The sequence below is a fragment of the Lontra canadensis genome, unplaced genomic scaffold (assembly GCF_010015895.1).
Source record: "Lontra canadensis isolate GAN:19392208 unplaced genomic scaffold, GSC_riverotter_1.0 scaffold69, whole genome shotgun sequence".
In the NCBI taxonomy this organism is placed as follows: Eukaryota; Metazoa; Chordata; class Mammalia; order Carnivora; family Mustelidae; genus Lontra; species Lontra canadensis.
Genome location: NW_022631063.1, coordinates 7,154,638 through 7,166,888, shown reverse-complemented (window position 1 = coordinate 7,166,888; position 12,251 = coordinate 7,154,638). Strand labels below are relative to the sequence as shown.

Genomic DNA, 12,251 nt, shown 5'->3' with positions numbered 1-12,251 from the left:
GGCAGCCATTTCCTGATCTATTGACCTTACTATACCTAAATAGTAATGAAACCTATTAAGATACCTGCCAGGTTCCTCCATGTTTCTTACTACTTTCTCTTTTCAATCAAGAAATAATTTGTAGAGAGGTAACTTCAAGCTTTTTTGACTGAGATCTATATAGGGTGACACAGCACACACACACACACACACACACTCACACACACATGCGCGCGCTAGACAGGAGTTTTGTAAAACAATACATATCCTTTCCACATGGAAGTTTCTATTCTATTTAATTTGAAAATAATTCTTGTCTGAACTACTAAATTGATTTCTTACTAATTAGTAATGACCTCTGTTTGAAAGCACTAGTCTAATGTAAATATCACTTTGGATCATCTCATTGCAGAATGGAAAAGAGATGGACAGATGGTAGGGGCCAAAACTGACAACAAGGAACTTGGGAAGACTCTTGCCATAATTCAGGTGAGAGAGTCTAGGTGGCTGCGGGCAGTGAAGTTGAGAGAAATGGGTGCACTTGAGAGAGAAGAAAGTGGATTTAAGTTTACAGAAGGTCATGATTGATTGCATATAGGAGTAAGGAAGAGGGAGGGGTCAAAATGACAATTCAGGCCTTGGCCCCTGGGCTGGAGGGTGGTGCTCTTTTCTGAGATAAGGAACAAGGAAGGTTTATGGTTCAGGTTTCCTGTGTTGAGTTTGAGGTATTAAGGAGGTAGACTGGAGCTGTTCTGTGGGCAGGTGGCTCTATGTCTCTTAGGAAGCAAGTCTGGGCGGGATTAATAGAAAACTGACGTTGAATTTTACTCAAGCAGATTTTACAACTTCATGCCCACTGTAGGAAGCACAAGTTGGTTCAACACAGGAACAAATGCTCTGAAAACATTTTTAGTAGTTTGTTGTTGATGCGGAAGTAAAATAAATATACACAAGTAAAAAATGTAACAAGGAAGTAAATTAACATACATTTACTAGGATAAATTTCACTTTTCAGCACTTTCCTCTGTCTCCGGTTAACTGTAAAGTCTTTTATGAATTTATGTAGAGTGAAATGCAAAAGCTTGTGCAGTATATAGAAAAAGTCTGGCTTAAATCACAACGGTGCTAACTTGGGTTTTCCCAGATGCTGGTCCTTAGATTTAATCCTCCAAAACTAGCAGCAAGTTTTCTCAGGTATGGATCGCAGATAAACAGGCGCATGGTACGGGCTGCAGAAGATGCTTGTTTTCAAGAGGCATGCGTTTGAGGTTGAATCTCATTGAAAAAAAAAAAAAAAGATTTTTTCTAGTGGAAAAGAGTGTGGATGTGTGAATTTACATCCACAGTGCTGGGAATAAGGGACCGGACTCCGTCAGTGGACCCTCATTCCCATCCCCACCCTTTATCTGCGCCCCTCCCTCGCGTTCTCCCTCCATTCTTTCCCTCTTCACCCGCGTTATTCTGGGATTAACGGCGGGGTCGGCCTCAGACACAAAACGCAGCTGGCTCCTACGGTCAGCCTGAGCCCTGCTGTGCAACCACGTCAGGAATTCCAGTAAGTTGGCAACACTGGAGCACAAAGACAACAACAATGAGGAAAACCCTTCAGTGCAGAAAGGAATGTTTGGAGCCCGGGCTGCTACAGTGAAAGGACACACGCACACACACACACTCAACGCCCGCGCGCCGGCTCTCACCCTCTTGCACCCCCACGAGTCCAAGAGCGCACTGGGAGCCGCCCAGCCCCTCCCGCGCAAGCCTCCCCCGCGCCGGCCGCAGTTCTTTGTAACCCGCGGTGCGGGGACGCTCATTGACTATGCAGCGCGGCCTGGGCGGGCGTCGGAGCCGCCTGACCCCGGCGCGGTCTCGTACCATCGCCCCGGCCGCCCGGAACCGGCATAAATCAGCCGCGGAGACTGAAGTGCCCCTTCTCGCCCCCTCGCCGATTCCCTCCTCCCACCCGCTTCATCTTCTCCACTTCCCAGACCCCCCTGCCCCTCAGTCCCCAATCCTGCCTCCTCCTCGGCGCGGGACAGCGCTGGTGCAGTGCAGGGGAGGCAAGTAACGTGCCAGTGACTCCGGTGAGAGCAGAGCACTCTGGATTTCCAAATCCAGAAATCTCGGAAAGCAAGCCGCGAAGTGACTGTCGCCCTTTCGCACAGCTGTTTTGTTGTTTTTTTTTTTTAAGTCTAAGTTTTCTCTCTGCGTCTATGTTTGTTTCTTTTTTTGTCTTTCTAAATACCTGTCTTCCCCCACCCTCTTACCCGCAAAGCTTCATCAATCACCAAAGCCCATGGAAGGTACGCGCGATCCGTACTATCAGGGGTGGGTCAGCAGAGCCCCAGACGGTCGGTGCTCCGGGACAAGGGGTGGGAGTAACGGGCAGATTCTCGTCCCTAGAAAGGGCGAGGCGGCGGGCCCCCGCACAGGTCTAAGCGCGCCCAGGGCTGCCGCTTCTGCTGTCACGGCCCCTCTGGCTGGGGGAAAGGACTCCTGTGGTCCTGCTGCCGAGTTAATCCACAGCCCGGGGCCTTAGATCTGGGGGCGACAGCGGTCCGAGAACGGCCCCTTCTCACAACAGGTATCCCAGGGCAAAGAGATAAGTTGCATCACCCCCCCCCCCCTTTTTTTTTCCTGTCGGCTCTAGCGTCGCGTACGGTCCTAGGACGATGTTCTGAGGGTGAGTGTAAGGTTCATTCGAAGGGCTCTTGGGGGCCGGAGCCCCCGGCAATCTGTCTAACGCTGCCTTATAAGAGGGAGCTGTAGGGCTTTCTGAAAACACAGAGCACCCCATCTCAGCGTCTCAACTCTGTGGGAGATACCAGGGTTTCCGAGAAGCCTAGGGATCTCAGGTGGAATGGTCACAAATCTCTCCAGGAGCTCTTATTCCGTTCATTTCCCTTTCCCTTCCCTTCCATCTCTTCTTTTTCTTCCTTTTAAAAGGAAGAAAATTTTCCCGCGGACTGCCTTGCAAACTTCTGTGCGGAGGCAAATCCCGCAGAGAGGCTAGGGCAGAGCACGCCTGTGCCTGTGTCGGGAGAGGGTTCCCATGTGAGTGTGAGACTGCGAGGAGTGTGTGAACGAAGGATGTGTAACTGCGAAGTGTGCGTGCACAGGTCAGTGTTTGTGTGAGTGTGGACTACGCGCACGCCTGTTCTAGGAATGTGTGTGCCGGCGCACGAGTGAGCGTGCGAGGCCGTCAGGTTGTGTGACAGTGAGGAGTTGGACTGCGTGTGTGAGGCTGTATGAGGACAAGTGTGAGTGCGCGCGCGCGCGCGTGAGAACGGTGCATGTGTGAGCGCACGTGTGTTCGAGTCCCTTCTCCTCCCAGCGCTGCAAAGTGCAGGGGGCGGGCCGGGCGGCAGGGGGCCTGCCCCGCTGGATTCCCGCATGCTAGTTCCGGGGCGGTCGGGTCTCCAGGGCTTTATGCACGGTCTGGAGGGTGGGGACTGGCGCGGCTAGAAAACGGGATGCATCGGCGCGCGGCTCGGCTTTCCCCCACTAGGAGCCTGCCGAGGTGCAGGCCTCCGGGAGCGCTCGCTAGCAGAGGCGCGGCGGGTGCTGTGTGTTACGCGCGCCCACCTTCTGGGGAAGGAACGGCAAGGCTTGGGCCGCGGATGGTCGCGGGGATGGAGCGCGGGGCGACGACGGTGGCGTGCGCGTTGCTGCTGGCTTTTGCCGCCTGCCTGGGGCGGGCCAGTGGCCAAGGTAAGCGCTCGCTGGCCGGAAATCCGCGCAGAGCTCCGGACTTAACTGGCAGTGGCAGGGGTCGGGTCCGTAAGCGCACTGAGGGGACCGCGGCCAGACGGGCTAGGGCAGGGTGGCGGCACTGGAGCGGGTCCCGGCGGGGCGCTCAGGTTGCTCAGCGAGGGGCGAGCTGGAGCACCCCTCCTTCGCCCGCCCGGCAACTGAGCAGCCGCAAACTTGAGAAGGTAGCTCCGCGGGTTTCGGTGACAGCGCGCCCCACGGGGACCCCGTCTTTGTTCCCACGGGACTTTCTCCCGACCCTCCGGAAAGCACTCCGCAGTCGGAACCCGGAGACTAAGGTTTTCCCAGCCAGTGCGCAGTCTGCCCCCCATACGGATTTGTTTTCTGGGGGCCTGAGAGATTCGCCGCGGTTCTCCGTGCGCGGTGTTCCACCTGCGGCGCTCAGCGGGGGAGATCCCTTGGCGGGCTAGAGCACTCCCCCCTTCTCCTCAGCGAAACTTGGTCCCACGTTGACCCTCAAGAGACCGCATCTCGATACAGATCATTTACGAGCCGAGATAAGGCCGGGAGGCGGGATTGGCCGAGAGAACAGCAGATATACTGGGGCATTTTCTTTGAAGGGTTTTCCTTTTCAACTGGGAGGTGGGGGCTTTTGTGTTGATGAATGAGGCCCCGTCTGTGCGGCCAGAGATTTGAGGGCTCGGATGGAGAAAGTTTCGGGGATGAAGCACTTAAAAATTCTCTCAGGTTGCTAGAGTTTACATTTTTACAGAAACAGGCAGAGAAGAAAGGGAGGAAGAAGTGGAGGGGATAAAAACAGTAAGGGGGAAGAAGAGAGAGAAGACAAGTAGGAATGAAAAGGGAGAGAAGGAAGGGAGAGAGGGAATTTGAAGACAGATAGAAAGTAGCGCGCGGACTGGGGAGTGGGGGGGCGGGGTGGGGGGGAAGACCGACCAGGGATGAATGGGAAGGGCGAGGAGGAGGCAGGGGAACCCGCGAGCTCTCTCCAGGCTTTGCGTTGCTAGGTAGCAGCCCGGAGCTGCGTGTGACTGACCACCAGACAGACAGAACGGACGCTGCTGCCTCGGCAGGGACTAATCTGTCTGTGGGGACGAGAGAGTTCTCCCCCCCACCCCTTCTTTCCCCTCCTGCTCCTTCCTTCCCGTCGGACAACTTAATTGCCCTACAATGAAAATGAAACCCCTATTGTTGTAGGATTAGCCAAAGCAATAAATTGATTTCCCTGGATCACATATTGGGGTTGACGGGTAGGGACTGTAGAAGCCCCCATTTATGGAGGAGAGGGAAAAGCCTGTGGATGGGCCGTGGCATGTATTCAAACGGTTAATCTGCTTTCTTTCCTCAATTCTTAGTGTAAGCTCCTTAGAGGGAATCAACTAAGTAATTATACAGCAACTCCTAGCAGTACCCATTTCAGACTTCCTGAGAAGAAATTTGGAAAGGCCAACAAACCCCACTGGTCTTGTAAAAATCTTTGGAAAGGGAAGGGAGGCAGGGGGAGACTTAATAATTCTTGTTTTGAACACCTTTTCTCAGTGTTGTTAACACAGAAAGAGGATTTATTAGTATTGTGGTGGGTTTGCCGCAGTGCTTAGGGTGATATACATCTCATGTCCTAAATATAGCCTTAGGATTTACTATATGCTCCTGTCGGTGCCTGGCAAAAAGAAATCTTGTCCGGGTTCATCTGGGATACATCTGGATTGTCCCCATACAATCAAACAGATACTTTATCCCCTGGGTTGATGGTTTAGTCACCAAATAAACTGTATTTACTCTTCTTAGTAGTTTACATCCATGCCTCTTCAATAATAATTAATAATATTATGTACAGTAAGAGTTACATATCATAAACTTACATATGTGGCAGACCCTGTTCTTAGTGCTTTATACTTACTGATACTTAATCTTTATAATAACGCTTTGATATTAGTATTCTTACAGTCCCTATTTTACTAATGGGAAATGGAGGCACTGGGCAATGAAGTAATTTGTCCCAGGTCATACTGTGGGCAGAGTTGTGAGGCCAGTCCAAGAGAGGGTATAATTTCACTGCTATAGTATATGACTCTCTCCTCTATTTCCCTCTTTTCTTTTGTACTAAAAATGTCATGCTCCCTAGGTTACTACCCATGTGTAAGGTTTCTAAAGAAACTGACTGGCATTTTATGTCTTTGCCACAGAAGGTAAAATCTACCTGCTTTGTCATAACAATTTTTTTCAGAAATTCTTTTCAGGTTTCTATCACCTTATCCCAGGTATCCTCACTCCCAGTCTTCCTGCTCATCCTCTGAATATCCTCAGCCTGGAAGGTTAAGGAGATTTCTAGATTCCTGTTGTATTGACACTATTCAGGTAGAGTGTGATGACCTTGTAAATGTCCTTATTTTAGCACACATTTTAGGTAAGATCTTCCTGCAAGGTTTGCATCATTAGATACTGGAAAAGAACTCTGAGTATTTTATGGTTAATCTTTAGAAAAATTATAGCATATCTATAGCTAAAATTATTTGTGTATTCCTATTTTGCATAATGCTTTGATGAAAAGTTTGGAGAGCCTGACTGAGCTCCGGGGCCAAGCTGTCCGGGTTTCAGCAACCGCTCTAAACTTTCTGGCTGTGTGACCTCAGGGGAAGTCAGGATACTTTCATGGCTCAGATTGCTGATCTGCCAAATTGATGGGATAACAGGAGGAATCTGTTCTGTGGCATTTATTAACATAAAGAGATAAAAGGGCGGAACACGTAAGGCCTATAGACAATGATTGTAACTAGCAGCTATTATATTGACCAATACTAAAGGTAGCTTTTTTTTGGGCTTACTATTCATATTTCTAATTTCTCAGTGTGCATAAGGAAGTCTTAGGCATGTTTCACTAACATTTATTTGAGGAATTCCCAGTTCTTAGGATATGCCTGGAAGGTTTTTTTAGAAAATGGTATTGATCTTAAAGTTACATTATTTCCTCCAATAGAGGCTTGGTTATGCCTTTTACAGTTAGTATCAGCTTTATGACAATTACATCTTCAGGTGAAGTTTACATATTTAAAAGGATTCTGGGGCCGGTAATAAGCGTGCAACATTTTGTGTCTGAAACATTTTGGTTCTATTACATCTCTGATACCACTGCTGCTTTTACTTTCCAGCAATTGGCTTTTTTCCCCCTCTGCTTGAAGTTCTTACTGGCCAGTTTTTATAGGGCTCCTGCTCAAACTCCCTGATGCAATCTTGTGCCTGTCCTGTTCTCATAGAAACTTAGACTTTTACAGATGGAGGAAATCTTAGCTATCAGCTGGTTTACTTGCATTATTTTATAGATAAGCAACTAAACCCTGGAGGGAAGAAGAAGGGGCTGAATGGAGTGAAAGGGGGTTGGTGAAGCCCTTCACCTAAGGGCATGTTGCCGAGTTTAGAACTAAGATCTAAAACCCCGTCTCCTCTTTGTGTCCTTCTAATTGATCATTTTTAGATACATGTGCTTGGAATGTCCTCAGCCTGGTTGGTTGAAGAGGCCTGTAGATTGCTTTTCTGTTGATTCTGACCTGACATACGAGGAAAGTATGATTGATGAAAAGATCACCTTGGTCAATCCTCTTAAAAAAATTGGATGGGTCACATACATCAGGTCTAAGAGAAATCTCAAGTCTAAGAGGATAGGTTAATATAGCCATGTGTTTTCATCTTGGTCCAGAATTTATTCCATGTTGGTGCTCCAGCTTCCAAAGACCATACCTGTAGATCTATTTTTCAAAAATCTTGGGCCATCAAAGCATATTCCTAGGTTTTCAGGTTTCGTAGTACAGACTGCTACTTGGATAGGTTTTTAGTCTTAATTCATGGTAATTGATCATTGTCCATGTTCTCTAAGCAGGTACTCTAAGAACACTGACAGGTTTTATTTTATTTAAAAAAAGTATTTAATTAAAAAATTTACAATAATGGGTCAAGTTCTAAGAACCCTGGCCAGGATCTCACCAATGTTAGAAAGATTTGACATGTTTCAGCCTGAGTTTTAAAATGGTCAGATTGGTGTTATTTTGAAATATCAGAGACATTTCTTTTCTTTCTTTTTTTTTTTTTTCCTAAGCAAAGAACTTTATTAATCTTGTTTCAAACTTCATCCCCAGGCTTCTTCAGCTTAATTAGCTACAAAGAATGAATTGTGTATAAGCAAAAACTGAAAAGAGCTGCAGTGTCCAAGGGGCTTGGGCTTAAAAATATTAGAGATCTAGATTTTATCAGATCCGTCAACAAAATTTTAAAGAGCAGCCATAATATAAAATAGCAGCTCCCAGTAACTTCTTCAAGTTTTATCTTTTTCAGAAGTTGACTCAATTCAGTTTGCTTCATTCTTGGAAGCTTCATCAAAATTCTCCACAAGATCTGGAACTTCATCATCCTCCTCCTCTCCGGTAGCAAGTGGTGCTTTTCCATCCACAGATTGTGTGGGCAGAGCTTCAGCCAGTCTTCTCAAACTAGTCAGACTGTCTGCACCAAGTTGGTTTAAGATACTGGGTAGCATTTCTGTCAGCTGCTTTGTCTCAGCATGGCCTGTAATGGTGAAAGTGTTCGCTGCCAGCGATGCCTGAACTTTGGGGTTGTTAAAGTGGATCACTGTTCCTTTGTTTGTGAACATATTTACTTCTTCAGAACCAGAGATATTGTTTATCCCTAACTTCTTTACGGAGAACTGAAGTTTTTTTATCATCTACTGTAGCTGTTCTATGAACCACCTTCTTTTGGCGAGCATTTCCTTTCCCACCAATGCGCACTTGAGCTTGCAGTTTGGCAAGTTTCCCCTGGTTGGTGATAGTTTCTTTCATCTTGTTGGAGCGGAAATGGGACCGCATGGGGGACTAGGGGTTGGCGCTCAGGGGGTCTCCTGGCAGACCAGCTGAGATTAGGTGCACACATGTGGGGACGCAAGATGGCAGCTCCAGAGACATTTCTTTGATGCTTCATGTGTTCTGTTGAGGTCCATGGAAATGTTTCCTAAGCAATTTTTTCACAATCTCAGCATGGTGAAATGAAGTGGGAAGGAAGAGTGTGAGATTTTAAAGTTAGAGGACCTGGGTTTGAATCTTGACTCTTGACATTTACTATGTGGGAAATTCAGGACAATACTCAACTGTTCAGGTCAGTTTTCTTATTTGTAAAATGGGCACATATCTACCTTAAAGGGTAGTTATGCCAATTAAGTGAGATTAGTGTGAAATGTGTTATAGATTGTGAGGTCTCACATATATATTTCTATCCATCTTTATTAACCTCTTCAAGAATTTAACTTTTTTTCAAATTTGAGAAGAAGATACTATAGTATCTTGTGGGGTGTTTTTTTTTTTTTTCTTTTTAACACAGGTGGTTCTTTGATGCATCTGTGCATGCTGGTTTATCATTTTATTTTATTTTTTAAAGATTTATTTATTTATTTGACAGAGAGATCACAAGTAGGCAGAGAGGCAGGCAGGGAGAGAGGGGGAAGCAGGCTCCCCGCTGAGCAGAGAGTCCGATGTGGGGCTTGATCCCAGGACCCCAAGATCAAGACCTGAGCCGAAGGCAGAGGCTTAACCCACTGAGCCACCCGGGCACCCCTGGTTTATCATTTTAGTGGTCACAACTTTACATATTAGTCTAGGCACTTAGGTTTGTAAATGACAGAACTCTAAACTGCTTGGAGCCAAAAGGAAGTTTCTTGAAATACGTAATTGAAAAGGTAAAGCTATTAGGTTGAAACATATGGGATTGCTGTTTTTCTAGACAGCCGAATATTGGCAATTTCTTTTGACTCAACATAATATAAAATGGGGGCTCAGACTATGTCAGGCTGATCTGTTTCCTCTATCTCCTAACTCTGGGATGACTCTGTTCTCAAATGTTTTCTTTACTGTTCTAAGATGGCTGTCAGTGGCTCCTGGAGCCGCATCCTTTCATGTCATGACCACTAGGGAAAAACAAGAGTTTTTGTCTTAATTGTTCCCAGCAAAAGTCTTAGTTTCATTTTGGGCTCTTAGGTCACAAACTCATTGGAGAACCAGTCACTGTATCCATGGTATGAAGTGTGCCCATGGCTTAGGCTTGGGTATATGCTTGGTCCCGGAAGTCATGCACTAAGGTTGGACTGCAAAGGGAAATTGGGGAGAGTGACCAGGTGAACAGAGGCTGGGCTCCAAAAACAACACGTGTCTAGGACACCTCATCAGGTAAAACCAACTGATGTTATTTTTATTTTATACATGAGGGCAGACTTACAAGGCTATAGAAATTTCTCAAGAGCACACTGTCTTGGGATAACTCAGTGAATTGAAAGGGGAAAAGTATTAAAAATATTAAGGCAAAAGACATGATGCTCTGTGTTCCTGTGATCAGGTTACAGCTTTAAGTTCAGGAGAACAGGGGAAAGAAGGACTTTTTAGAAGGTTTACCTGTAGAGGTTTACTTGTAGCTTAAACGAGTGTTTTATTTGGAGCAGAACTTGTGGTGGACAGGAAAGTTCTGGAAAATAAACTTAAAGAGCAGAGTATAGGAGCTCTTGAGTCCACTGTGTGATTTCATTTTTCAGCGAATCCTAGGCCCTTTCTCCTTTCCCAACTAACTCTGCTCTCTTGTTTATATTCTTAAGACTTTGTCCCTTTTGCAGGCAGGAGGCCTTGGCTATGAGAATGGGGTAGAAAGAAAGAGGAGAGGAGGGTCTGGAGACATACTGAAATGCTTCTATGGAGACAGAATACATCTTGGTGCAAATCCAAGGGTCTTTAGCATTTAACCTGAGGACTGCTTCCGTAAATGGTAGAGCAGGTGTCTCCTTGGGTTAATTCAGAAATGCCAAATAGATGCATTCCATGCCAGTGGTTATTTTGCTGGTCTTTAAGTCTTATTTCTGATAGTACGTGCTAAGAAACATTATCATTCCAAAAGTAAGATATGGGTACTTTTGACTTAGGACAGTGCCAAAACACAATGTAAGGAAATAATAAGTCTCTCCAAGAAAGGTGACAGGTTAGACAATGAAGTTTCATGTTGAAAGCTCTATGCTTTTAGTCATTAGCCCTCAGGTCATGCCTGACCCCCAAGGTTATTGGGAACAGGGAGAAATGAATGAAAGGAGGAAATGTAATTACCATTCTGTGCATTGAAAAGTTAAGCCACTGTTACCATGGATACAATGGCTTGTTTATTGTCCAGATCTCGAGATCCAAGTTTGTAAGCAATACTAGAGGTCTCCTTTAAGTTTATGTACTATCAGTCAGTAACACATGAAGATTGTTTCTTAGTAACTTTGACAGTAAGTCTTTACTCACTGATGTACTGATTGACATTAAGTAACAACATACCTACTTTTGACGGCCCAGCAGGTGTTAAGGAAACATGAAAAAGGGGAAGAAGACCGTAAACTACAATTCTGTTATGCTAGACTTAATTGAATTCCCATATAAAAACATCCTGTCCTATCGTGTCAGAGATTTGCTTGCCGCTTTGGGCCCAGATTTTGGTTTTTATCTTATTAACAAGGAGAAGCTTGGTTGAGTAAAGGCTGAAAAATCAAAATAATTTGTTTCATAGGAAAATCTTCAGATAAAGTTGAATTTAAGAATGGAGGTTTTTTTTGTTGTTGTTTTTAAATCTGAAATATGTCAGTCTTACCCGCGATATAATTTCATTAAAGGAGAGGAGAAAATGTCAACATGTGCTTCCACACTGGTTTTAATTTCGATGTGGGGAAAGGTGTGGAGGATGCTCTTCGTTGTGAGAAACCAGAAACTGAAAACCCACCGCAAATTGACTTAAACAATAAAGGGTATTTATTGGCTCACGTTAACTAGAAAATTCTGAGGCAGAGTGGGGTTCAGGTGTGGGGCATTCAGGGCTCCAGTTCTCTCTCTTTGTGTTTTTCTTAACTCCACTCTCTTCTAGGTTTCAGCTTTGTTTTCAGTCTGGCTTCCCTATTATTATCATAGCTGCCAGAGCAAATGGGGCTACATGTTGTCTTGATCATATCTAAGGGCAGTTCACCTGTGAGATTTTAGTTATGTTCGCAAAAGCATTATTTCATAACAGCTTACGGAATGCTCTAACTTCTAGAGACCCTAGATAGGAGTCAGCTAGCTCTCACAACTTGGTATATCATCACAATCACCTAGGGAACTTTGAAAAGTAGATAGATTCTTAGGCCAAAACCCATACTTACTAAAGCAGGAGGATGGACATCTGTTTTTAAAGAGTTTCTGGTTGATTCTGAGGACCAGACAATTGGGGAACAACTGATCTAGGTAGCCTTTCATTTTAGTTTTGTAACTAAAGGTATACTAACGTGCCGCTGAAAATTTCTTCCGCTGGTAGTTAAGGACACTTCGTTAAATACGTGCTTTCTTTTGGGTGGGATGTTACAAGGTAGCTACAGTAAGAAGGAAAACTAGTCTTTCGTATCTAGAGCCTCCCCCCTTCCTGGGCATCTCCTTTCCTGGCTGACATGACTGCTGCTCCCTAGAGCCTCTGTTTGTGTCTTAATTGTGTCTTTGCTCTTTCCCTGGACACCCTTGAAGTCC

The 12,251-nt window shown here is 45.7% G+C and overlaps 1 protein-coding gene and 1 pseudogene across 1 annotated transcript in view; one reads left to right on the top strand and one right to left on the bottom strand.

Annotated features, from left to right (window-relative positions):
- Positions 1-3,449: 3,449 nt before the first annotated feature.
- LRP2 (LDL receptor related protein 2) overlaps positions 3,450-12,251 on the top strand; it is a 206,694-nt gene continuing 197,892 nt past the window's right edge. Inside the window, exon 1 of the mRNA XM_032880388.1 lies at positions 3,450-3,687. Within this exon, the coding sequence (XP_032736279.1) occupies positions 3,450-3,687 (238 nt within the window). The remainder of the gene's footprint in view (positions 3,688-12,251) is intronic.
- LOC116880926 lies at positions 7,839-8,531 on the bottom strand (annotated as a pseudogene).